Raw genomic sequence first — 25,555 nt, 5'->3', positions numbered from 1 at the left:
TCACTTTAGCTGAAGTTATCTGATGAATCCATCATCAAAGATCTATTTTCTCTGGCACACAAATGCAATGCACGACAGGGCTATTAATCAGAGACTATAACACTCGATTTCCCTCAACAGTAATCCAATTAAATTATTGATTATTTATCTGGTTCCATCAAGTCGTGGCCCACTTCTGGTGACATCAATGATCAGATTTGTCCAACATCTCTGTCCTGCACTACTTCCCGTAGCTCTAGCAGAGACATCTTGGTTGCAACCTTCACCCCATCCACCCAACATGTTTCACCAATTAAAAAACGAGACATGCTTAGATTTACAAAACAAAAACGAATCGGATATTATGAAAATATTTTACATCTTTGTGCCTTATTAAAACCCAAGGTTGACACACCAATGGGATGGAGCCAAGGGGATGTGCCACTTTCTCAGTCTTACATACGTTCACATGGTGTGTGAGAGGAAAAAGGAAGATGATCTATTTTCTACGCCATCTTGTCTTGATGATCTTGGCCACATCACCTGGGACACGTGGAAAGGTCTCCCCGAAGCATTCAAAGACCTCGCTCGTGCAAAGTGAAATCGACGACCCAAGGAAATCACCACACAAGTGCTACCATGGAGGTCAATGATGCCTGGAAGCAACTGTTCATGCAGAAGTTGAGCATGGAGAACATACCATGAACACAGGCAACACTCAATCAGCATATCAAACGGGCCAGCTACCAAGTCAACTGCTCAAACCAGGCCTTAGCTCCTGACTCTGAGCTTCCAAGCCCATCAGACTTGGGCTGGAGAAAGGATACAAGATGGCGACCACTGTGGACCACCCTTCCAGAAGCATCACAGTCGTGCTATGAACTCATTCCCTGTGGTTCTACGAATGGGTGCTCTCGGTGATGAAAATGTGTCAAGGCCGTCCTCACGCACACTGTTCTCTACTCCTGTTCTGGAGGATGCTCGCACTAACCTAGCATGCTGAGCATGACTCAGACCTCCCAGTTATTCAGACCTCTGCATCGAATGAGCTTCTTTGTGACATACAATGCGCAAGGAGACACCTACCTTCTAATAAACTAGGTATATTTGTGGCATTCTTAAATTAACCACTTCTCATTCGGACAGCACACGAGTCCTGATTGAGGTCACTGACCTAACAAGGTCAACAGAGGTCAAACCTCCATTGATTTCCTGTTAAAATAATGTTGCAGGGCAGAGAAACATAGAAACTCGCACACAACTAACTTGGGAACTTGTGGTCACGTGACCGTGGCACATGGTGCCAAAATACCAAATTCTGCCCACCCCGGTGAAACTAATGAAAGGAGGTTTTGCTTTGATTGTTCCACAAACTTGTGACATAATGCTGGAGCACAAATGTCAGAAGTTTGTGGAACATGTCATACTTCGTGTCCCAAATGACAAACAGTGTAAATGAGTTTACAGTTCAAGTGCCACACAGGATGGTATTTGGTAATGGCTGTAAGTCACCGTTAAATTCGACGAACACCACAATACGACTTTTGGTGTAAAGTAAAGATACAGACCAAGTGTACACACACACACACACGTGTACACACACACACGTGTACACACACACACGTGTACACACACACACGTGTACACACACACACACACACACACGTGTACACACACACACACACACGTGTACACACACACACACACACACACACACACACACACACACACACACACACACACACACACACACACACACACACACACACACACACACACACACACACACACGTCATGTCAAAGATGTTGCGCTATCGTGCCAATACTGACATCAATACAGATGCATCCAATTTCCTTTGAGATGTCTCCACAACTTGATTGGAGTCCACCTGTGGCCAATTCAATTGATTGGACATGATTTAGAAAGAAACACACCTTTCTATACAAGGTCCCACAGTTGACAGTGCACGTCAGAGCAGAAACTCTACCATGAAGTCCAAGGAACTGTCCGTAGAACTCCAAGATACAATTGTGAGGAGGCATAGATCTGGGGAAGGGTATAAAACAATTTCTGGAGTGTTGAAAGTTTCCAAGAGCACAGTGACCTCCATCATTAGGAAATTGAAAGAATATGGAACTATCCAGACTTTTCCTAGAGCTTTTTTTTTATCTTTTTTTTTTTTTTGTATACTGAATCGAGGCTCGTGAAAGAGCTAACATTTACTTCACAAACAAATCAACCAGACAAACAAAATATATAAAAAGAGGGAGCGGAAGACAAGATGGGGAGAGAAGGGGAAGCACACAAACACAACATTTGAGAGCAGGGAGATGTGTGGAAGGGAGAGGGCTTGGGGGGCGGAGGCGTGGGAAGGGGGGGGGGGGAGGGAGAAGTATAAAACACCAAGGAATTCCAGGACAGAAGTTGGTATTTCAAAAAAGTGGAATTGGGGTGAAATTAGCGGGGGTAGAAAAGATCAAGGTTTTGGATGGGGGAAGATAAGAGATGGTGGTGAACAGCTGTTTTAAAGACCTGGAGGGTGGAGTGGGATTGAAGAGAGTGTGGGAGTTTGTTCCAGAGGCGGGAGAAAAGAGGAATGAAGGAGTGAAGGTGAGCAGAGAGTCTTGATTTTGGCAGTTTGACCATAAGAGGGTTGCAGGCAGATCTTGTGCGACCTGTAGGAATATTTGCAGGACAGAGCCCAGAGAGAGATGGGGGGGCAAGGCCAGAGAGGAGTCGGTAGAAGACGGAAAGACCACAAACCTGCCTGCGGTGAGTGAGTGAGAGGCCCTTGGAGTTAGCTTCATCGCGGGAGATTCCAATGATTCTGAATGCTTTGGTTTCAACAGCGTGAAGACGAGCTAGGTGTGAGGCAGGAGCACCAGCCCAGACGGGAGAGCAGTATTCCATTGAGCTGCGGATGAAAGCCTTGTATGTGGTGAGGAGCTCAGGTGTGCCAAGGAAGGACTTTGCACGACGGAGGATGCCCAGTCGGCGACTGGCTTTGGAGGCCAGCTTTGAAATGTGGTTTTCCCAGGAAAGATCATGGCAGATAGTGAGACCCAAAAGCTTGAGTGACAGAACTTCTTGGAGAGGATTATTCAGAAAGTGGATGGGAGGGTTGTCCAGTCGGTCTTTTCGGAGAGACATCGTAAGAGTGTGAGATTTGTCAGGATTGAAAGACATGTTCCACTTGTTTGCCCAGTCTGTGATTTTGTCCAGGTCTGCAGAGAGTGAGGAGGCTGCAGACTGCCGATCTGAGGGATGAAGAATGGAGCGACAGAGAGTAGAGTCATCAGCAAAGAGATACAGAGGATTTTCAAGAGAGTCAGAGAGATCATTGATGAAGACCAGAAAAAGCACAGGGCCCAGAACACTGCCTTGTGGAACTCCAGCCTGAACAGGAAGAGGAGATGAGAGAAACCCATTCAGGGCCACACGTTGACTACGACTAGAGAGGAAGTCTGCCAGCCATGCGTGGAGATTTCCATGGATACCAAAAGAGGAGAGTTTGGTGAGCAGAGCGGGGTGCCAGACCGTATCGAAGGCACGTGATATGTCAAGGGAGATTGCTCTAATTTCCTGTTTGGCATTGAGGACCTCCATCCATTGTTGAGAAAGCAGAAGCAGCATGTCCAGAGTAGAGTGTCCAGGTCTGAAACCAAATTGATGATCAGAGATCAAGCCATTGGAGAAGAGGAAAGATTTCATATCTGAGGGAATGATGGATTCCATGACTTTCCTGATAATTGGGAGAAGGCTGATTGGTCTGTAGTTGCTGGGGTCTGTTTTTGCACCTTTTTTTGTGCAAAGCGGTGATGTTGGCAGATTTCCAAGCAGATGGAAGATGACCTTGAGCAAAAGAGAGGGTGAAGAAAACAGAGAGAGGGAGTGAAAGAGCGGACGAACAGGATTTTCGGACCCGTGGGCTGATGCCGTCAAGTGCAGTTGCAGAATCCGAGTCGAGGGTTGACAGAAACTTTTCCACCTTGTCAGGAGGAAAGGACACAGAGTCCAGGAGCAGCTGGGTACGACTGGGTACGGTGGGGTACAGAGAGGGATGGGTTTGGGACACAAGATTTAGAGGCAAACACAGAGTTGAGGCATTCAGCTTTTTCACGTGCGGAGTCAGCCGTGTGGCCATTTGAGGTGAGGGAGGGGATGGAGGGGGAACAAACGCCAGAAACAGATTTGACCAGACACCACCAGGATTTGGAAGAGGGAGACAGATAAGAGAGTTCGGTCCTGAGAACGGAGAGATATTGTTTCCTGGCTCTCCTGAGGGTGGACACACACTTGTTTCGGGCTTTGTGAAAGGAAATGAGATTTCCTTCCGTTGGATTTGCTTTCCAGGAGACGAAAGCAAGTTGTTTCTGGGCAATAGCCTCACCACAAGATTCCGTGTACCATGGAAGGGAGGAAGGGTATGACAACAGAAGACGAGATGGGATAAATCTGTGCATGAGAGAGAGCAGTTTGCTTTGGAAGAATTCCCAGGAAGAATTTATGTCAGAGGCAGTAGAGATGGGAGACCAGTCCAGATGATTGATGGCTGCTTGAAGACCGTGCCAGTTGGCCTGAGTGAAATGCCAGACTCGTCGACGCTGAGGAGGCTCTCTGAGAATGGTCAGAGAGATGTCCACTTTAACAAGCACATGATCAGAAGAGCCGATTGGAGCAGAAGAAGAGCAGCAGACATTTTCAAGGAAGTTAGTCATAACCAAGTCCAGAAGAGAAGATGCTCCGTTGACTGAAATCTGGGTCGGGAAATTGACAGATTGTGTCAGTCCCAGTGAGTCACAGAAGTCCTTTGCTGAAGAGCCATGGCTGGTGAGAGCGGTACCCACACCCAGCCAACTGGCATGGTGACAGTTGAAATCACCACATATGAGGAAGAGAGAGTTGGGATGGGTAGATAGAAGTTGGTCCATATTCTCAGACAGCGAGATGTAGATGGAGTCTCATCACTGTTTGGTGGACGGTACAACACACATATGAACTAGAACGGGCACTCGGTAGAGCGCATACCTTCGCCGCAGCTACTGTTCTGTACTTGGCATGGGAGTGTAGGGAACAGAACAGTGAACAGTTTGGTGCTGATTTCATGCAAATCGGATAAGAATTGACCGAGTTATGACAAAAAACGCACATTTTGCAAGGTCGTGACCCCCCTGACCTTTGACCCCCAACCGCTAACAAGGGTAATGTCTTCACTGGGTCATGTCATATATCACAAGATCGGGCATTGAATTCTGAACATTTTGGCATTAGTTGCATGCCAATTGGATAAAAATTGACCGCGCTATGGTAAAAATACGATTTTGACCTTTTCGTGACCTTGACCTTGACCTTTGACCCGATTGCTCCCAAAATCTAATCAAATGTGTCCCGTATAATAACCAATCATCCCACCAAATTTCATGCAATTCGGTTGAATACTTTTTGAGTTATGCGAATAACATACACACACACACACACACAGACATACAAATAACTAGAACGGGCACTCGGTAGAGCGCATACCTTCGCCGCAGCTACTGTTCTGTACTTGGTAAAAATACGATTTTGACCTTTTCGTGACCTTGACCTTGACCTTTGACCCGATTGCTCCCAAAATCTAATCAAATGTGTCCCGTATAATAACCAATCATCCCACCAAATTTCATGCAATTCGGTTGAATACTTTTTGAGTTATGCGAATAACACACACACACACACAGACATACAAATAAATACACAGCGATCAAAACATAACCTTCCGCTTTTGCGAAGGTAAATACACAGCGATCAAAACATAACCTTCCGCTTTTGCGAAGGTAACAAAAGGTGGGAGCGAAGGGGAAGACGTAGCCAAAGGTATTCCTGGGGGTGAGGTGGAGAGAGGGCAGTGCAGGGCGAGTGAGGAAGAGAGTTTTTTAAAAGATAGCAACCCCACCTCCAGGACGAGGCTCAGGTCTATCATACTGGAGGAGGGAGTAACCTGGGAGAGATACCAAGGAATCAGAGACATCATGAAGGAGGAAAGTTTCTGTTAAGCAGCTCACATCTGGTTTGTCAGAAGCAACCTGTATGGAGAGATCAGACAAGTTTGAGCGAAGGCCCCGGATGTTTGAGGTCCATACTGTTAAGGAAGAGGAAGGGGGAGCATCGGATACAGAACAGGGGGGGGGGGGGGAGCGGTAGGGTAAGATGTGGAAGAGGAGGAAGAAGTAGGGAGAGCTGTTGAAGGTGTGTCGGAGATTACAGAATAGCTTGGAGAAAGGGAAGAATGGGCTGGCCGTCCGACCAAACTGAGCAAGAAGGACGTTGGTCAGGGAGGTGACCGAGAACCCAATGACCACTCTGACAGAACTACAGAGTTCTTTGGCTGAGATGGGAGAACCTGCCGGAAGGACAACAGTCTCTGCAGCACAAATCTAGGCTTTATGGGAGAGTGGCCAGACACAAGCCACTCCTGAGAAAAAGGCACATTATAGCACACCTGGAGTTTGCAAAAAGGCATGTGAAAGATTGAGAGCATGAGGCAAAATATTCTGTGGTCTGATGAGACGAAAATTGAACTCTGGCCTGAATTCAAAGTGTTACGGCTGGCGGAAACCTAGCACAGCTCATCACCCATCAAACATCATCCCTACTGTGAATAATGGTGGTGGCAAGCATCATGCTATGGGGATGCTTTTCAGCAGAAGGGACTGGGAGACTTGTAAGGATAGAGGGAACAATAAATGGAGCCAAATTCAGGCGATTCCTTGAGGAGAATCTGCTTCAGAGTGCAAAAGACCTTAGACTGTGGTGAAGATTTACGTTCCAACAGGGCAATGACCCCAAGCACACAGCCAAAGCAACACTGGAATGGCTTCAGAACAAGAATGTGAAAATCCTTGAGTGGCCCAGGCAAAGCCCAGACCTGAATCCCATTGAGAATCTGTGGAAAGACTTGAAGATTGCTGTTCACCGACGCTCCCCATCCAACTTGGCAGAGCTTGAGCAAATCTGCAAGGAAGAATGGGAGAAACTCCCCAAATCCAGATGTGCAAAGCTGATACAGACAAACCCAAGAAGACTCGAAGCTGTAATCGCTGCCAAAGGTGCTTCTACCAAGTGCTGACTCAGGGTGTGAATACTTTCTGAAGATACTGTAAATACAAGTACCACGGCTGTATCGCGATTCGGAACGTGATACCATTGCGTGGAAAGGGAACGCGCAGCAAGGACGTTGCTCCGATTTGTTAGATATTATTATTACCACAATGCCCAGATGGAGTAAGTAATGCATTCTAAAGGACGGTCGTCCTGGGCATCAAGCGATGCAACATGGTGGACCCTTTAAACTTACATGTAAAAGCATTTTTGAGTATTTCAAGGTTGGTAAAAAATGGATCCATTCAGAACGATTAAAGAAACGATTGAACCATAAACATAAACACAGCACATTTCATGTTCAACTGCGGACCTTGCGGAGCGTCGATGTTATCATTGCAAATGTTACTGGATTCAAAACTGAATACACCTTCCAAGCTCTGCACATCTACCACAATTTAATACCATCAATAACCTTCCAAAAGCACATGTCAACACGTACGTACACACAAAGTTAACGTCGGCCTGTTGGTCCGACTCTTGGCCTCAAAATAACAACCACAACTCGTCTCGTGTACACGAGACATTGAAAATGTAATCTAGTGTATACGGTGATCGAACAGACAGGTGACCGACTTATAGCCGTATGGCTATGGTTGTGCTCGATCCTCTCACTTGCTTCAGGTTACCACCCATAAAGAAACAAAGTACCGCGGAAAGGGATGCGAGTGCATCAACAAATTAACCATCGGAAGAAGAATTGTGCTCAAGATGGAGTTAGTGAATTGTGCTCAAGATGGAGTTGGTCAACCTTTAACATAATCACTGTAATTAATGCCCTATGCAAGGTGACCTCAAAGATGGTGAAATTCTAGGTGTGTGAGATAACATTCTTTTTTTTTTTTCTTTTTTTTTTTGACGATAAGGTGTGTGAGATAACATTCTTGCTCCCTTTATGTAGTTGCCGAGATTATGAATTTAGAATATAGGACTGAAAACTAAAGATAGGATTACATCATCTTAAAGCCAAATAATGGTATTTGTTTGAAACGCAGAAACACCAAGATGAAGTCTCGCGGCACACAAAGCAGCAAATAGCGGCATTCGGAAAGTTCTGAGAATGAGATTACGCAAACGTTTCTTTACCTTTTGATGTAAAGGTAGATATAATCCAAGGAAATATTTTTTATTTCCAATCATATATTGATACATCAAAGGAAGAAAAAAAAGTGTCTGCATTTTCATCTTGTTCAGAGAACTTTGGGGATGCTCCTCGTATTCCGAGGAGACATAAAAGCATTGGACACGATGTAAAAGGATAACGTTGTTCTAAACGTGTTTTCGTTTCCATGTCGATTGCATCACTGCTGCCTAGATTAGAGCTGAAGGAACGGACGATGCATCGCATTACAATACACAAATTAACAATCAATCGTACCAAACAATATGGAGGTTTAGGGAGTTTCTCCTTGTTAATCCATAAACTATTCATGGAGCTTCACCAGCACCTTTTTAAATGTAGCTTCATATTTATCTTCTTTCGCTGCTAAAAAAAAAGAAAAGAAAATACGCTTCCCACATTTATGCGGAAATCTCACAATGATCTCATTTTTCCCCACCAAAAAAACAAACAAACTGCCTTCATTTACTAGTCATGGTTCTAGCCAACACAACTAACCTATAGAATCAGTAAACCAGGCTTTAGGCAAATGTCTGACGAATTCCATTGGGAACTCGGCGGGGGTTTTGAGACGTTGCGATGTCCTGCCAATAGGAATCGCATAAAAATGAGATTATATTAAGGATGGGGTTGGGGCCGACTCTCGACAAAACTGTGGTTCCATCTGAGAAACTGCACTGAGCTATATTCTCTTTTCTGGGTATATCATGACCACCTGATAAGCCCCCCTATGGATAATCACATCACACACGTCAATGCAGTTTTCACGGTGGATCCTTGATGGGCCCAGAGTTTGCCCCACCCCAATCCTTAATGAGACCTCATTTTGTGACATTGCCGTGGGAACTTCACCCTGCGTCAAAACCCCACTTTTCTGGGACATTTACACAAGTGAGTTCACCGAAGGCATCATTATTGTCAAAAAAAAATAATAATAAGCCCACTACTCCTTCCGTTAGCCCTCACGTGCATATTCTCAAATACTTTAGGCATTGTAGTTAACATGAGCTTTGTTCATGGGATTGTCCGGTGAAAGACGCCATTCACGACGGAGTTGCTGCCGAAGTTGCGAGAGGCGTAGCGTCGGGTTGTCTGCACGGAGCTCAGCTAGCCGAGCAGCCTCAAATTCCACGTACGCTGCCTTCACCCGCCGTTCTGGGTGCCGGTCGACATCCGGCTCTTCTACCCTGGATGCCCAATGAAAGTAGACAAACAAATCATGTCAGCATCCAGTTTGATCCCAAAGGACGACGACATTTTACCATTGCTTAGTTTTCTTAGCTCTTTCAGATGCAGTACTGTACATCTGTCCACCCTCAAAATGGTGGATAAAAATAACCGAGCACACGATTGGGCCCAGAAAAGGAGGGAGGGAACGAGTGGTTCAAATTACGTCAAAAACACAAAACGTTGCTGGCCATCTACATAATATGTACACAAAGGAGGTGGTTAAAATGTGTGGCGGGAATAAAGAAAAGGGAGGGGAATGTACTGCCGAAATCGTAGTCATCGAGTTGGTGCGGTACAAGGGTGGGGTAAAGAAGACAGGATGCTTGTGGGGAATCCATGGAAAAGGCAGAAAATAATGATATACACCTTCACAAGGTAAAACAAACAAGAGCAATGTGACTGTATCACCAATATGCCTCCGCATAGTCCCACAATGGGTATATGCCCTTGTTCACTGTCATAAAAACAAACAAGTTTGATTTAAATCCCTTCAGCTGTTTTCAAATATCACATTTTCACCAGCCATGACAGGTTTCACATCGATCGGTGAAGCAGTTTCAGAGAAGAGATTTTTTTTTAATATCGGCTTTCAAGCTAATATGGCTGCCATACCACATGGCATATGACCTTAAAAATGTACACTCTGCATATGTATGGGTAGGGGATCACGTTTGTGAAGTTTCATGTTGATCGGATAAGGTTCATTTTTCTATCCAAGATGGCTGTCAAACCACGTGACCTATGGCATCATTTTCAAACTATATGCAACAATGGTGTTAGATGATATTTGTAAAATTTTGCATCGATAGGGTGAGCAGTTTCAGATATATAATTATTTAATATTTTCCTTTTGCAAGTTTTTTTTGTTGTTCAAGTCGTAATATTGTCACAATATTTTGTCCAAGTACTGCTTAACATAAGGGTTTTAAAAATGCAAAAATGCCTGTTGTTGATTTAGCCCCTTTATATGAACATTTCCAGGGCATTACTTGGTTCCTCCTAAGAACACAAGGTTAGTCCAGCATGCACACAAGATTTTTTGAATGTCCCTTCTTCTCTATTGTTTGGCATTTTCTATGAGCTATGGAATGTCCCTTCTTTTCTTGACTTTGCCACATGGCACATACCATATAAAGGGGCCTTTTATATGCCCGTAGCATTTTTCAAAAGATACATTATAAATACGAACAAAATACATTTGTTCATCGTCCAAGACTTTATTCAACACTAAGATAATAATAATTCAAGACTAAGATAATTCAAGACCAAGATAACTTATCTAATACGATAAAAGACGTCAAAAAGTAAGGGGAAAAAATATTCAATCCAGACGGGATTAGAACCCACAATCCCCAGCTTGGGAGTCCAATGCTTTTTCTTTTTCCACTAGGACATTGGGTCAGCACGTTCGAATTTTTGTAATAAATTGTATATATACCGTATAATTTTAAAGCCCTGCATGCAATATATCTTATTACAATAGAGCAAACGTACATGGTTATGTTTTTTCTTTGTTTATATGCGACCAAAGCGTCTTCTTCTTCAAATAAAATTAACACCCAAAACACAGTCCGTGAACTATTAATTACATTTAGACTGCTGAGACCCCTCAGACCTTTGATGACCCTTTAAATCCCCCAAGACCCTTAAGACCACCAAGACCACTGAAGACCCAAAATACCCTAAAGACCCAAAACACCCAAAAGACCCCGAAGACCCAAAACACCCCAAAGACCCTGAGGATCCAAAACACCCCAAAGACCCTTAAAGGCCCTGAGGATCCAAAAGACTCTGAAGACCCAAATGGCCCCAAAGACCGAAAAGAACCCCCCCCCCCCCCCAAGACCGAAAAAGACCCCTGAAAACCGAAAAGAACACCCCCCCCCAAGACCGAAAAGAACCCCCCCCAAGACCGACCCCCACCCCCCCAAGACCGAAAAGAACCCCCCCCCAGACCGAAAATAACCCCCCCCTCAAGACTGAAAATAACCCCCCCCCCCCCCACCAAGACTGAAAATAACCCCCCCAAGAGCAAAACGAACCCCCCCCCCAATATCGAAAAGACCCCCCCCCCCAAGACCGAAAAGAACCCCCCCCCCAAAAGACCGAAAAGAACCCCCACCCACCCCTCAAGACCAAAAAGAACCTCCCCCAAGACCGAAAAGACCCCTCCCCCCTAAGACCGAAAAGACCCCTCCCCCCAAGACCAAAAAGACCCCTCCCCCCAAGACCGAAAAGACCCCCCCCCCAAGACCGAAAAGACCCTCCACCCCCCCCCCCCAAAGACCGAAAAGAACAAAAAAGACCGAAAAGAACCCCCAAGATCGAAAAGACCCCCCCCCCCCCAAGACCGAAAAGACCCCCCCAAGACCGAAAAGACCCCCAAGACTGAAAAGAACCCCCAAGACCGAAAAGACCCCCCCCCAAGACCAAAAAGACCGAAAAGACCCTCCCCCCAATACCGAAAAGACACCCCCCCACCCCCAAGACCGAAACCCCCCCACCCCGAAGAACGAAAAGACCCCCCAAAAACCGAAAAGACCCCCCCCCCCCCAAGACCGAAAAGAACCCGCAAGACCGAAGACACCCAAGACCAAAAAGACACCCAAGACCAAAAAGACACCCAAGACCGAAAAGAACCCCCCCCCCCCCAAGACCGAAAAAGACCCCTGAAAACCGAAAAGAACCCCCCCCCCCCCCAAGACCGAAAAGACCCCCCCCCCCCCAAGACCGACCCCACCCCCCCAAGACCGAAAATAACCCCCCCCCCAAGACTGAAAATAACCCCCCCCCAGACTGAAAATAACCCCCCAAGAGCAAAAAGAACCCCCCCCCCCCCAAGATCGAAAAGACCCCCCCCCCCAAGACCGAAAAGAACCCCCCCCCCAAAGACCGAAAAGAACCCCCACCCACCCCTCAAGACCAAAAAGAACCTCCCCCAAGACCGAAAAGACCCCTCCCCCCCCCCCAAGACCGAAAAGACCCCTCCCCCCCCCCCAAGACCGAAAAGACCCCTCCCCCCAAGACTGAAAAGACCCCTCCCCCCAAGACCGAAAAGACCCCTCCCCCCAAGACCGAAAAGACCCCCCCCCCCCAAGACCGAAAAGACCCTCCACCCCAAAACTGCAAAGACCCTCCACCCCAAAACTGCAAAGACCCTCCACCCCCCCCCAAAGACCGGAAAGAACAAAAAAGACCGAAAAGAACCCCCAAGACCGAAAAGACCCCCCCAAGACCGAAAAGACCCCCCAAAGACCCCCCCCCCCCAAGACCGAAAAGACCCCCAAGACTGACAAGAACCCCCAAGACCGAAAAGACCCCCCCCCAAGACCAAAAAGACCCCCCCCATACCGAAAAGACACCCCCCCCCCCAAGACCGAACCCCCCCCCCAAGAACGAAAAGACCCCCCAAAGACCGAACCCCCCCCCCCCCCCCCCAAGACCGAAGACACCCAAGACCAAAAAGACACCCAAGACCGAAAAGACACCCAAGACCGAAAAGACCGAAAAGACACCCAAGACCGAAAAGACCCCCCCCAAGACCGAACCCCCCCCCCCAAGACCGAAAAGACCCCCCCCCCCAAGACCGAAAAGACCCCCCCCCCAAGACCGAAAAGCCCCCCCCCCAAGACCGAAAAGACCCCCCCCCAAGACCGAAAAGACCCCCCCCAAGACCGAAAAGACCCCCCCCCCCCCAAGACCGAAAAGACCCCCCCCCCCCCAAGACCGAAAAGCCCCCCCCCCCCAAGACCGAAAAGACCCCCCCCCCCCAAGACCGAAAAGACCCCCCCCCCCCAAGACCGAAAAGACCCCCCAAGACCGAAAAGACCCCCCCCAAGACCGAACCCCCCCCCCCCCAAGACCGAAAAGACCCCCCCCCCCCCCAAGACCGAAAAGACCCCCCCCCCCAAGACCGAAAAGCCCCCCCCCCCCCAAGACCGAAAAGACCCCCCCCCCCCAAGACCGAAAAGACCCCCCCCCCCCCCAAGACCGAAAAGACCCCCCAAGACCGAAAAGACCCCCCCAAGACCGAAAAGACCCCGGAGACGCGAAACAACCCCGGAGACGCGAAACAACCCGGAGACGCGAAACAACCCGGAGACGCGAAACAACCCGGAGACGCGAAACAACCCGGAGACGCGAAACAACCCGGAGACGCGAAACAACCCGGAGACGCGAAACACCCCGGAGACGCGAAACACCCCGGAGACGCGAAACAACCCGGATACGCGAAACACCCCGGAGACGCGAAACACCCCGGAGACGCGAAACACCCCGGAGACGCGAAACACCCCGGAGACGCGAAACACCCCGGAGACGCGAAACACCCCGGAGACGCGAAACACCCCGGAGACGCGAAACACCCCGGAGACGCGAAACACCCCGGAGACGCGAAACACCCCGGAGACGCGAAACACCCCGGAGACGCGAAACACCCCGGAGACGCGAAACACCCCGGAGACGCGAAACACCCCGGAGACGCGAAACACCCCGGAGACGCGAAACACCCCGGAGACGCGAAACACCCCGGAGACGCGAAACACCCCGGAGACGCGAAACACCCCGGAGACGCGAAACACCCCGGAGACGCGAAACACCCCGGAGACGCGAAACACCCCGGAGACGCGAAACACCCCGGAGACGCGAAACACCCCGGAGACGCGAAACACCCCGGAGACGCGAAACACCCCGGAGACGCGAAACACCCCGGAGACGCGAAACACCCCGGAGACGCGAAACACCCCGGAGACGCGAAACACCCCGGAGACGCGAAACACCCCGGAGACGCGAAACACCCCGGAGACGCGAAACACCCCGGAGACGCGAAACACCCCGGAGACGCGAAACACCCCGGAGACGCGAAACACCCCGGAGACGCGAAACACCCCGGAGACGCGAAACACCCCGGAGACGCGAAACACCCCGGAGACGCGAAACACCCCGGAGACGCGAAACACCCCGGAGACGCGAAACACCCCGGAGACGCGAAACACCCCGGAGACGCGAAACACCCCGGAGACGCGAAACACCCCGGAGACGCGAAACACCCCGGAGACGCGAAACACCCCGGAGACGCGAAACACCCCGGAGACGCGAAACACCCCGGAGACGCGAAACACCCCGGAGACGCGAAACACCCCGGAGACGCGAAACACCCCGGAGACGCGAAACACCCCGGAGACGCGAAACAACCCGGAGACGCGAAACAACCCGGAGACGCGAAACAACCCGGAGACGCGAAACACCCCGGAGACGCGAAACACCCCGGAGACGCGAAGCACCCCGGAGACGCGAAGCACCCCGGAGACGCGAAGCACCCCGGAGACGCGAAGCACCCCGGAGACGCTAAGCACCCCGGAGACGCTAAGCACCCCGGAGACGCGAAGCACCCCGGAGACGCGAAGCACCCCGGAGACGCGAAGCACCCCGGAGACGCGAAGCACCCCGGAGACGCGAAGCACCCCGGAGACGCGAAGCACCCCGGAGACGCGAAGCACCCCGGAGACGCGAAGCACCCCGGAGACGCGAAACACCCCGGAGAAGCGAAACACCCCGGGGACGCGAAACACCCCGGAGACGCGAAACACCCCGGAGACGCGAAACACCCCGGAGACGCGAAACACCCCGGAGACGCGAAACACCCCGGAGACCCGAAACACCCCGGAGACCCGAAACACCCCGGAGACCCGAAACACCCCGGAGACCCGAAACACCCCGGAGACGCGAAACACCCCGGAGACGCGAAACACCCCGGAGACCCAAAAGATTCTTAAAAACTCAGAGGAACCAATAGACCCTTAAGACCCAAAAGCCCCTGAAGAACCATAAATACCCTTTAGACCCAAAAGACCCTCAAATACCCCGAATAACCAAAATACCCCAAATAACCAAAATACCCCAAATAACCAAAACACCCCAAATAACCAAAATACCCCAAATAACCAAAATACCTCAAATAACCAAAATACGCCCAAATAACCAAAATACCCCAAATAACCAAAATACCCCAAATACCCCAAATAACCAAAATACCCCTGTTACGTGTTCCTCCCCGACCTCCTGGTCTCGGTATACCTCCGAACCCCGGGAGGAATCACGGCAGAAAAATATATACTACTCCGTGTCGAAATCAATAAGGAAACCACACCAATGGGTATAACAAACCAATAATATATATTTTTAAACCACACAATAATCATATTACCAATAATGATGGCAAATCCAGACAATCAATATATCTTAGGTTGGTACCAACACTATAACTCACTGCGTTCCCGGTGACTGGAACAAAAACCCCTCAATGTCTCCATAACTCAACGGAGATGAGGCGACGGGGCGATGGCAAGTAAGGAGGTGTCGGGAAGGCATGGACTGTCACGTGATCCACGCCAACAGCAAACGGGCAGTGGAAAGGGAACTCCCAAGGACGCGATCCAGACGTGCACATGCACTGTTCCTTCCGCGAACCGCAGTGCAATCTTCAAGCGCAGCTTTATTGCACAGCCGTCCCCGGCAAACCACCGGAGGATAAGCCCAGCCGACGCGACAAAAACCTTTTCCGATGAAGGTAGCGCGCGGGGCGAAATGGCGGACGGCTCTCACTCGAGCCGCGGCCTCGCGGCGAAGATTCTCCGGAACCTCACGCCTGTACCTGACTTCGCAGGCTCTTCCACAACTCCAGCGATAACACTGATCGCACGAGATTCCTCTCAAGGACTCAAAGTTCCCTCGCCATGTACGCTCGACCACGCTAGGTACAGAGTTTTTTTAGAACGCCTCGTTTTCCCTGTCCTCGCGCCTCTTCTCCTTCACCGCCTTTTTTCCGGGTCGGTTTCCTGTATCATTTTACGTTAACCATTTTAACTTTAGATAGCTGTTCCTAAATACTAAACCTTTTGAGAATAATAATAATACATAATATCAGCAACATGTCAAGTGGGTGAAAACCACAACAGCGGAAGTGATGAATCCATAACACTTCCCCCCCCCCCCCCCCCCTCAAGAAAGAAAGTTTGAACACAGCGAAAACTTTCTTTGCATGCAAACTCTTTAAACAAACAAAAATAAACTCACAACCCAAATCACCAATTCCCATGAGCAGCAATTATCAACATCTCAAAAATAACGCAACAAAATTTCACACAACCCACAGAGATTTCCAAAGTTAAATGACTCCGAACAAAGCGTCAGCCACGCCATTGTCCCTGCCCTTTACAGGTTCAATTTCCCAGTTGGACTCCTGCAAAGCCAAACTCCATCTCATCCCCCTCTGATTTTATTTCTCGTTTCTTTTGAATGAAGGTTATGGGGTAGTAATCAAAATCCAAAGCCAAGCAAATCTACAACACTTTTCCCGGGAGGCCGAGCTGAAAGCCAGGTTCCATGGTGGGTGGGTGGTGAGGCCTGGAAGTATTCACTACATGGACACCTTTAGGAACGTGGAGTTCACGGTTAGTCCGTGCAGAAAAGTCCACTACATGGACGCCTATAGGAACGTGGAGTTCACGGTTAATCCGTGTGGGGAAGTTCACTACATGGACGCCTTTAGGAACATGGCGTTCACGGTTAATCCGTGTAGGAATCTTGGCTCGGCGGCTCCGCAGCCTTCAGTGCTTCAATTTCTCCGAACTTTCACAATAATCACGGTGGGACCGCTCGTCACTGTAGTCACATGAATAGCGGTCTCCTTCTCGGCCACAACTCTGATAATCCTTCCTTCGGGAGCTGCCGTAACTCTGGGAGCCTCCATTATAATATCGATTGCGGCCACCACCAACACTACTCCTCCTCCATTGTCCTCTTCTGTAGCCCCCACGACACCTATGAAATGCCTTCCCTACTGTTATGGTCCGACCCTCCAACTCCTTGCTATTCAGATCCTTTTTTGCATCTCTGGCGTCCTTTGAGTTTTCAAACGTGACAAAGCCAAACCCTCTTGACTTTTGTGTCTCCCTGTCTTTTATCAGCAGCACTTCCAAAGCGGTCCATATTTGCTGAAAACAGAGGTCAGAGCCTCTTCCTTTGTGTTGAAGTTCAGTCCACCTACAAATAACTTGTCCAATTTGTCGCCATCCCTAACTGGTGTGGTGTTATTTTCCTTGCTGTGCTTTTTACCCACCATCGGGTTACCATAAATGTGACCACCAGCCAAATCATTCCCGATAACCAAAGATACTCCCTCTACAGGAAGAGTGGCTTGTAAACCTACGGTGACCGGTCCCGACACCAAATCAGACTCCAAATGGATGACATGAAGTGGAGCTTTAACACAGCCACCAACCCCCCGTAAACGAACACTATCACCAGTTGCCATCTCCTCCAACACTGGCAAAATGCCTTCAAGCATCAAAGACTGATGTGCTCCTGTGTCCCTCAAGACCCTAACTGGTTTCTGGTTAGTCGAGTCTCCATCCAAGGACACAAACCCCTCTGAAAGAAATGGTTGGTAACCCTTTTGAGGGCGATTCTTCACATTTGCCATTGCATTCGGAGTTGTAGTAGTCGAATTCCGCTCCTGATTTTCCTTTCCCAGAGCATAACAGTGGGACATCAAGTGTCCAGGTTTATGGCAAAAAGCGCAAGAAGGCCTGGAGGAGAACCTCGTGGTCTGCCTCGAGCCCCCCCCCCCCCCCCCCCCCCGAAAGGATAAGTCTGCCTTGGAACTGCTGTCTTCGGATTTCTAGAAGTTGTGGTATCAAAGTGGTCCTCATTTTCATCTCGAGGCCGCCCCCATGAATTTTCGTTCTCCGCCCCTGATGTACCATAGCTCCCCTGGCTAGGTCGAGGCGAGAAGTTCGTTTGTGGAACCCCATCCTGTGTGTTAAGGCATAGTCATCTGCCATGGTTGCTGCCTCATACAACTTTGGTACTTTCCTTTCCTCCAGATGTACTTTAATGTCCTCGTGGACACACTGCTGGAATTCCTCCACCAGGATCAATTGTCGCAATAGTTCGAAGTCTTTCCCAACCCCTTTTGAATCACACCACCTATCAAACATGGTTTCTTTCATTCTGGCAAACTTCACATGGGTCTCGCTCTCCCTCTTCCTGGCATTCGGGAATTTTTGTCGGTAAGCTTCCGGGACCAATTCATAGGCTTTGAGAATGTTTTTCTTCAATACCTCATAATCTGCACATTGGTCAATCGGTAAAGCCGAATAAATATCTTGAGCTTTACCCACCAGAACACTTTGCACTAATATGGTCCAGGACTCCTCAGGCCAGTTTAGCAGTTGAGCCACCTTTTCAAAATGTGAAAAAAATTGGCTACCTCCTTTTCATTGAAGGGTGAAACCAGCCTCACATGTCTGCCAACATCCCAGGTGTTCTGACGGTGTCGAACCAGTCGGCATGGATGGTACCTCTCCCCGTTCTTTCATCACATCCAGCTCCTTGAGTCTAATTTCCTGCTGAAGCACCATTTCACAGTCCTTTAACTCCCTGTCGGCTTTTCTCTCCTCTGCTTCGAGTTCCCTTGCAGCTCTCCTTTCCTCTGCTTTTTTCTCTTCTAACCTTTCCTGGAGTTCTCTTTCCTGTTCTGCTCTTTCCTTTTCTGCTTTCCTTTCCTCTGCTTTTAACCTTTCCTGGAGTTCTCGTTCCACTCTCCTTTCCTCTGCTTTTCTTTCTTCGAGTTCCCTTGCAGCTCTCCTTTCCTCTGCTTTTTTCTCTTCTAACCTTTCCTGGAGTTCTCTTTCCTGTGCTGCTCTTTCCTTTTCTGCTTTCCTTTCCTCTGCTTTTAACCTTTCTTGGAGTTCTCGTTCCACTCTCCTTTCCTCTGCTTTTCTTTCTTCGAGTTTTCTTGCAGCTCTCCTTTCCTCTGCTTTTTCCCTTTCCTGGCTCAGTAATTGCACCTCCAGTTTCCGGAGCTCCACATCTTCTGGTTCCTCGGGTAACCAATCCCAGGCTACCTCTTCCCATGTTCCTAATCCCACCATAGATTGTATCACCACTGTCTGCATCTCTGCCTTCCTCATATTAGTTCGGACCTCCAAGCTAAAATGTTTGGCCAATTTCAAGAGGTCCGATTTTACTAACGCTCTGAACTGTGCTTCACGAGGGGTCACTGCAAACTTCTCTGCGTCAAACTCCATGGTAACTATTGTTAACACCTGTTAACCTTCACACAATAAATTTTAAAAAACAAATTATTTTTTTTTGGAAAAATTTGGGAATGTTGGAACAAGTTCCAAATTTGGGAATTCTGGGAATGTTAGGGAATTCTTTCCCGGACTAAATTTAGGGGATTTTTAGATCCCGGACGCAGACCCAATTTCGAGCCCACGAGTAGGGCCCACGAGCAGAGTCGACACGGAGTAGTATATATATTTCTGTTACGTGTTCCTCCCCGACCTCCTGGTCTCGGTATACCTCCGAACCCCGGGAGGAATCACGGCAGAAAAATATATACTACCCCGTGTCGAAATCAATAAGGAAACCACACCAATGGGTATAACAAACCAATAATATATATTTTTAAACCACACTAATAATATTACCAATAATGATGGCAAATCCAGACAATCAATATATCTTAGGTTGGCACCAACACTAAGTCACATATCTCACTGCGTTCCCGGTGACGAACAAAAACCCCTCAATGTCTCTATAACTCAACGGAGATGAGGCGACGGGGCGATGGCAAGTAAGGTGTCGGCAAGGCGTGGACTGTCACGTGATCCACGCCAACAGCAAACGGGCAGTGGAAACGGAACTCCCAAGGACGCGATCCAGACGTGCACATGCACCGTTCAATCCGCGAACCGCAGTGCAATCTTCAAGCACCGCTTTATTGCACACCCGTCCCCGGCAAACCACCGGAGGATAAGCCCAGCCGACGCGACAAAAACCTTTTCCGATGAAGGTAGCGCGCAGGGCGAAATGGCGGACGGCTCTCACTCGAGCCGCGGCCTCGCGGCGAAGATTCTCCGGAACCTCACGCCTGTACCTGACTTCGCAGGCTCTTCCACAACTCCAGCGATAACACCGATCGCACAAGATTCCTCTCAAGGACTCAAAGTTCCCTCGCCATGTACGCTCGACCACGCTAGGTACAGAGTTTTTTTAGAACGCCTCGTTTTCCCTGTCCTCACGCCTCTTCTCCTTCACCGCCTTTTTTCTGGGTCGGTTTCCTGTATCATTTTACGTTAACCGTTTTAACTTTAGATAGCTGTTCCTGAATACTAAACCTTTTGAGAATAATAATTAATAATACATAATATCAGTAACATGTCAAGTGGGTGAAAACCACAACAGCGGAAGTGAAAAATCCGTAACACCCCAAATAACCAAAATACCCCAAATAACCAAAATACCCCAAATAACCAAAATACCCCAAATAACCAAAATACCCCAAATAACCAAAATACCCCAAATAACCAAAATACGCAAAATAACCAAAATACCCCAAATAACCAAAATACCCCAAAGACCCTTAAATACCCAGAGGAAACAAAAGACCCAAAAGCCCCTGAAGACACCGAAGACCCAAATGACCTGAAGACCCAAACCCCCATGAAGACCCAAAAGACACCGAAATGGTCAAAGATGCCTATCCCTCTGAAACGACGTGGTGGGGCGCGCAGATCGCACCGAGTCATGCTAGTATATATAATTTTAAAGCAAAAATTATAGCACTTGGGTGTAATTTGTTTCAAAAGGCATTAACTATAACTATTGGCTGATGTACATTCTAAGGTTCAGCTCGTTTCAATGTCGAGCCTTTGAGAACATATTTTGGGCGGACGGACGGACGGACAGACAGACACCAACGTGATTTTGAGGGTTTTCTATATAAAACTCAAGGATGCGGAAATGGACGTTGCTGAACTTTGGAACACATTACGTCGACGTACACAGAATTTACTTCTGAAATTTGCAGCCAATTTAGTCCAGTTCGAAGCCGAGAAACGCATTTTCAGTCCCCATGTTAAAGCTGCATACAGAGAACCTTATATAAAGGGGGAGGGGGGGCGCTTTGTGCCTCCCTCGATAGAGCTCCTCTTAAACGCCCACCTGAGAGCAGCGATGGCATCATCCACCGAGCGTGCCACGACAGCTTCGGGGTCCAATACGCGGTTTACGTTCTCCTCCAAAGGCTGTGGATGCTGCACCTTTGCAGGTTCTGTAAGCAAACCCATTAAATAAGTCTGAGTGAGTAACAGAATGGAATAACTAACAGAGGGGAAGACAGATAACAAAGAAGCACAAAACACCCCTCGAGTGAAGAAAGTATGCCCTGCATGCCTTTTGCCTCCCGTCGAGCAAGTTGCTCTCGCTCCTTCTCCAGTTGTAAGCCATCATGGATTTGGCCTCGAGTCACCTTGGATTGCCCACTTGGTTGCACTCCCTTGCTTGGAAATTTAGCCTCTTCATCCTCCAGCAGTTTCTGAGCTTCCTTTCGACGATCTGTTTGCTCTTGATGCTTGCGCTCACGATCTGTCTGGTACACACATCCGCACATCTCAAAGCGATTTGGAACATGGTGAGGCAAAACATTGGATTTAACCACGTATTTGAGACTGCATCACGGAGGGAAGGATTTTGCACTACAACGAATACCATCGCATATCGGAATTATTGAGCAAATGGAGCACTTGTATGTACTGAAAGCTTGTCAAATGTTGCACCTTGCGCTGTTCGCGCCGTTGGACGTGCTTGTCATTGTCGGCCCAGCTGGCATCTTCCTGCTCTTGATGCTTCCGTGTTGCCGCGGCAACCTTGACCTCCTCACGGCGTGCACGAGCCGCCACTGCACGATGGTTGTCCCCAAACTTCCTGGGCATAGCACTTGGAAAAATAAATAAATAAATAAATAATGAAACCAGCAGCGGCACAATGAAAGTTGCATTTAGACTTTAGAGAATGCACTCTGAACACCGGGATTTCATGTAAAAGGAACAACTCAAACAATATATTAAAATTAACAAAAATTGCACAAAAATTGCACGTTTCCATGACGAGACATTTGTTTTCCCCAAAAATGGAGGCTTTCAGGTTAGCCAAGATGGTTCGCACACTCCCCTTCTGATGTGTCCAGCCTGGATTTGAGTCCCGAACCAGGTATAAACCGTCTTCCTGGTGTTTCACAGGTAGAGCGATTCATCAATGTGTGTGCTGTCCCTTGTATGGAAGGTAAACTGGGGGGTCCTATCTACTGACATTAGTTGGTAGACGTTCAAGAGCTGTTAGGACTAGGGTTAGACACGGACGTGGTCGGACAGCGGAGCACACCACGGGACACGGACGTGGTCGGACAGCGGAGCACACCACGGGACACGGACGTGGTCGGACGGCGGAGCACACCACGGGACACGGACGTGGTCGGACAGCGGAGCACACCACGGAACACGGAAGTGGTCGGACAGCGGAGAGCACACACGACGGGACACGGACGTGGTCGGACAGCGGAGCACACACACTACGGGGCACGGAAGTGGTCGGACAGCGGAGCACACACACGACGGGACACGGAGCGGACGTGGTCGGACAGCGGAGCACACACACTACGGGGCACGGAAGTGGTCGGACAGCGGAGCACACACACTACGGGACACGGAGCGGACGTGGTCGGACAGCGGAGCACACACACTACGGGACACGGAGCGGACGTGGTCGGACAGCGGAGCACACCACGGGACATGGACGTGGTCGGACTGCGGAGCACACCACGGGACATGGACGTGGTCGGACAGCGGAGCACACCACGGGACATGGACGTGGTCGGACAGCGGAGCACACCACGGGACATGGACGTGGTCGGACAGCGGAGCACACCACGGGACATGGACGTGGTCGGACAGCGGAGCACACCACGGGACATGGACGTGGTCGGACAGCGGAGCACACCACGGGACATGGACGTGGTCGGACAGCGGAGCACACCACGGGACATGGACGTGGTCGGACAGCGGAGCACACCACGGGACATGGACGTGGTCGGACAGCGGAGCACACCACGGGACATGGACGTGGTCGGACAGCGGAGCACACCACGGGACATGGACGTGGTCGGACAGCGGAGCACACCACGGGACATGGACGTGGTCGGACAGCGGAGCACACCACGGGACATGGACGTGGTCGGACAGCGGAGCACACCACGGGACATGGACGTGGTCGGACAGCGGAGCACACCACGGGACATGGACGTGGTCGGACAGCGGAGCACACCACGGGACATGGACGTGGTCGGACAGCGGAGCACACCACGGGACATGGACGTGGTCGGACAGCGGAGCACACCACGGGACATGGACGTGGTCGGACAGCGGAGCACACCACGGGACATGGACGTGGTCGGACAGCGGAGCACACCACGGGACATGGACGTGGTCGGACAGCGGAGCACACCACGGGACATGGACGTGGTCGGACAGCGGAGCACACCACGGGACATGGACGTGGTCGGACAGCGGAGCACACCACGGGACATGGACGTGGTCGGACAGCGGAGCACACCACGGGACATGGACGTGGTCGGACAGCGGAGCACACCACGGGACATGGACGTGGTCGGACAGCGGAGCACACCACGGGACATGGACGTGGTCGGACAGCGGAGCACACCACGGGACATGGACGTGGTCGGACAGCGGAGCACACCACGGGACATGGACGTGGTCGGACAGCGGAGCACACTACAGGACACGGAAGTTGTCGGACAGCGGAGCACACAATGACACACTCAGAAACCCGTCAATACAATATGCGTCGTCGACACAAAATCAAAAGGGCTTGGGCCTGGTTTAGAATGAACACGTGCAGAAGATAATTTAACACAATGAACAAAGCTTGTGTTGAGGAACACTCTGTCTCAAACATTCAAACTTTAACAACAAAGGTTACTCGTACCAGGTGTATATAAACAGGTCCACTCGACGAGAAAACGATCCACACAAAAGAAAAAGTTCCCCGGAACCGGAAATTGGAGGAAATTACAATCACCCGGAAACGTAAAGCAATGGGGGGGAGGGGAGGCCAACCGCGGTGGAGCCACGGACGGATTTATATTTTACGGTTTATTATTGTTATTATAATTATATGTATATATATATATATATTGTATGCAAGATCGAGGCTCGTGTAAGTGCTACCATTAATGACAAAAAAAATACATAACACAAAATAAAGGGAGCGGGAGACAAGATGGAGAGGGGGAAGCACACAAGCACAACAGTAGAGAACAGGGACATTGGGAGATACTTACCTGACAGGAGAAACACTGTGACCCTGGGTCAGGCAGGTGGAGTGGTGGACTCACTCCTATTGTATGACCATGCGTTCTGGCCCTTCGGGCTCAGGATGCATGTGTTTTGAATGACCATGTGCTTCAGCCTTTGGGTTGAAATGCATGTGCATGCTAATGGTACAGCCTTGATAGACGGTGTGGCTTGGCCGTGGGGTCAAGGTGCACGTCCAAGGCTGTTTAAATGTTTGATTTTTGTACACCGCACCTTTCCTATGCCATCTCCAGGCATTGCAAATCGTCATTGCCGGGCACCGAAGGGGGCTCGGCAGTGACGCACGCTGAAAGGGAGTACTCAGTTTTCACTCTGGTTGTTGTACACCGCTCCTTTCCTATGCCACCTCCAGGCATTGCAAATCGTCATTGCCGGGCACCGAAGGGGGCTCGGCAGTGACGCACGCTGAAAGGGAGTACTCAGTTTTCACTCTGGTTGTTGTACACCGCTCCTTTCCTATGCCACCTCCAGGCATTGCAAATCGTCATTGCCGGGCACCGAAGGGGGCTCGGCAGTGACGCACGCTGAAAGAGAGTACTCAGTTTTCACTCTGGTTGTTGTACACCGCTCCTTTCCTATGCCATCTCCAGGCATTGCAAATCGTCATTGCCGGGCACCGAAGGGGGCTCGGCAGTGACGCACGCTGAAAGAGAGTACTCAGTTTTCACTCTGGTTTCTTGTTTGTTTGTTTTCTTGGTTGTCCGGGCGATATCTCAGCCATCCTTCAAGCTAAGAAGCTGAAATTTCGGCACAGTAGTGAGCAAGTCCTTTGTCAAATACGGTATTTTTTGTTTTTTGAATAATCAATTAATTGAGGAGTTATTTAATTATTAGCGTTTAATTAAG

General features: G+C 49.5%; 1 protein-coding gene across 1 annotated transcript; it reads right to left on the bottom strand.

The window, feature by feature from the left end:
* Positions 1-7,501: 7,501 nt before the first annotated feature.
* CCDC124 (coiled-coil domain containing 124) lies at positions 7,502-24,423 on the bottom strand. The gene is made up of 5 exons (XM_068130093.2): positions 24,321-24,423; positions 22,097-22,256; positions 21,714-21,909; positions 21,483-21,591; positions 7,502-9,427 (listed from the first exon to the last, which is right to left on the bottom strand). Exons 2-5 carry the CDS (start codon positions 22,250-22,252, stop codon positions 9,226-9,228), a joined length of 663 nt encoding a protein of 220 aa, XP_067986194.1. The 5' UTR covers positions 22,253-22,256; positions 24,321-24,423; the 3' UTR covers positions 7,502-9,225.
* Between the last annotated feature and the right edge of the window lie 1,132 nt (positions 24,424-25,555).

This window comes from Myxine glutinosa, chromosome 11, assembly GCF_964187855.1.
Source record: "Myxine glutinosa chromosome 11, kmMyxGlut1.1, whole genome shotgun sequence".
Taxonomy (NCBI): Eukaryota; Metazoa; Chordata; class Myxini; order Myxiniformes; family Myxinidae; genus Myxine; species Myxine glutinosa.
The sequence above is the reverse complement of the archived record's forward strand: the minus strand, read 5'-3'. Positions and strand labels throughout refer to the sequence as shown.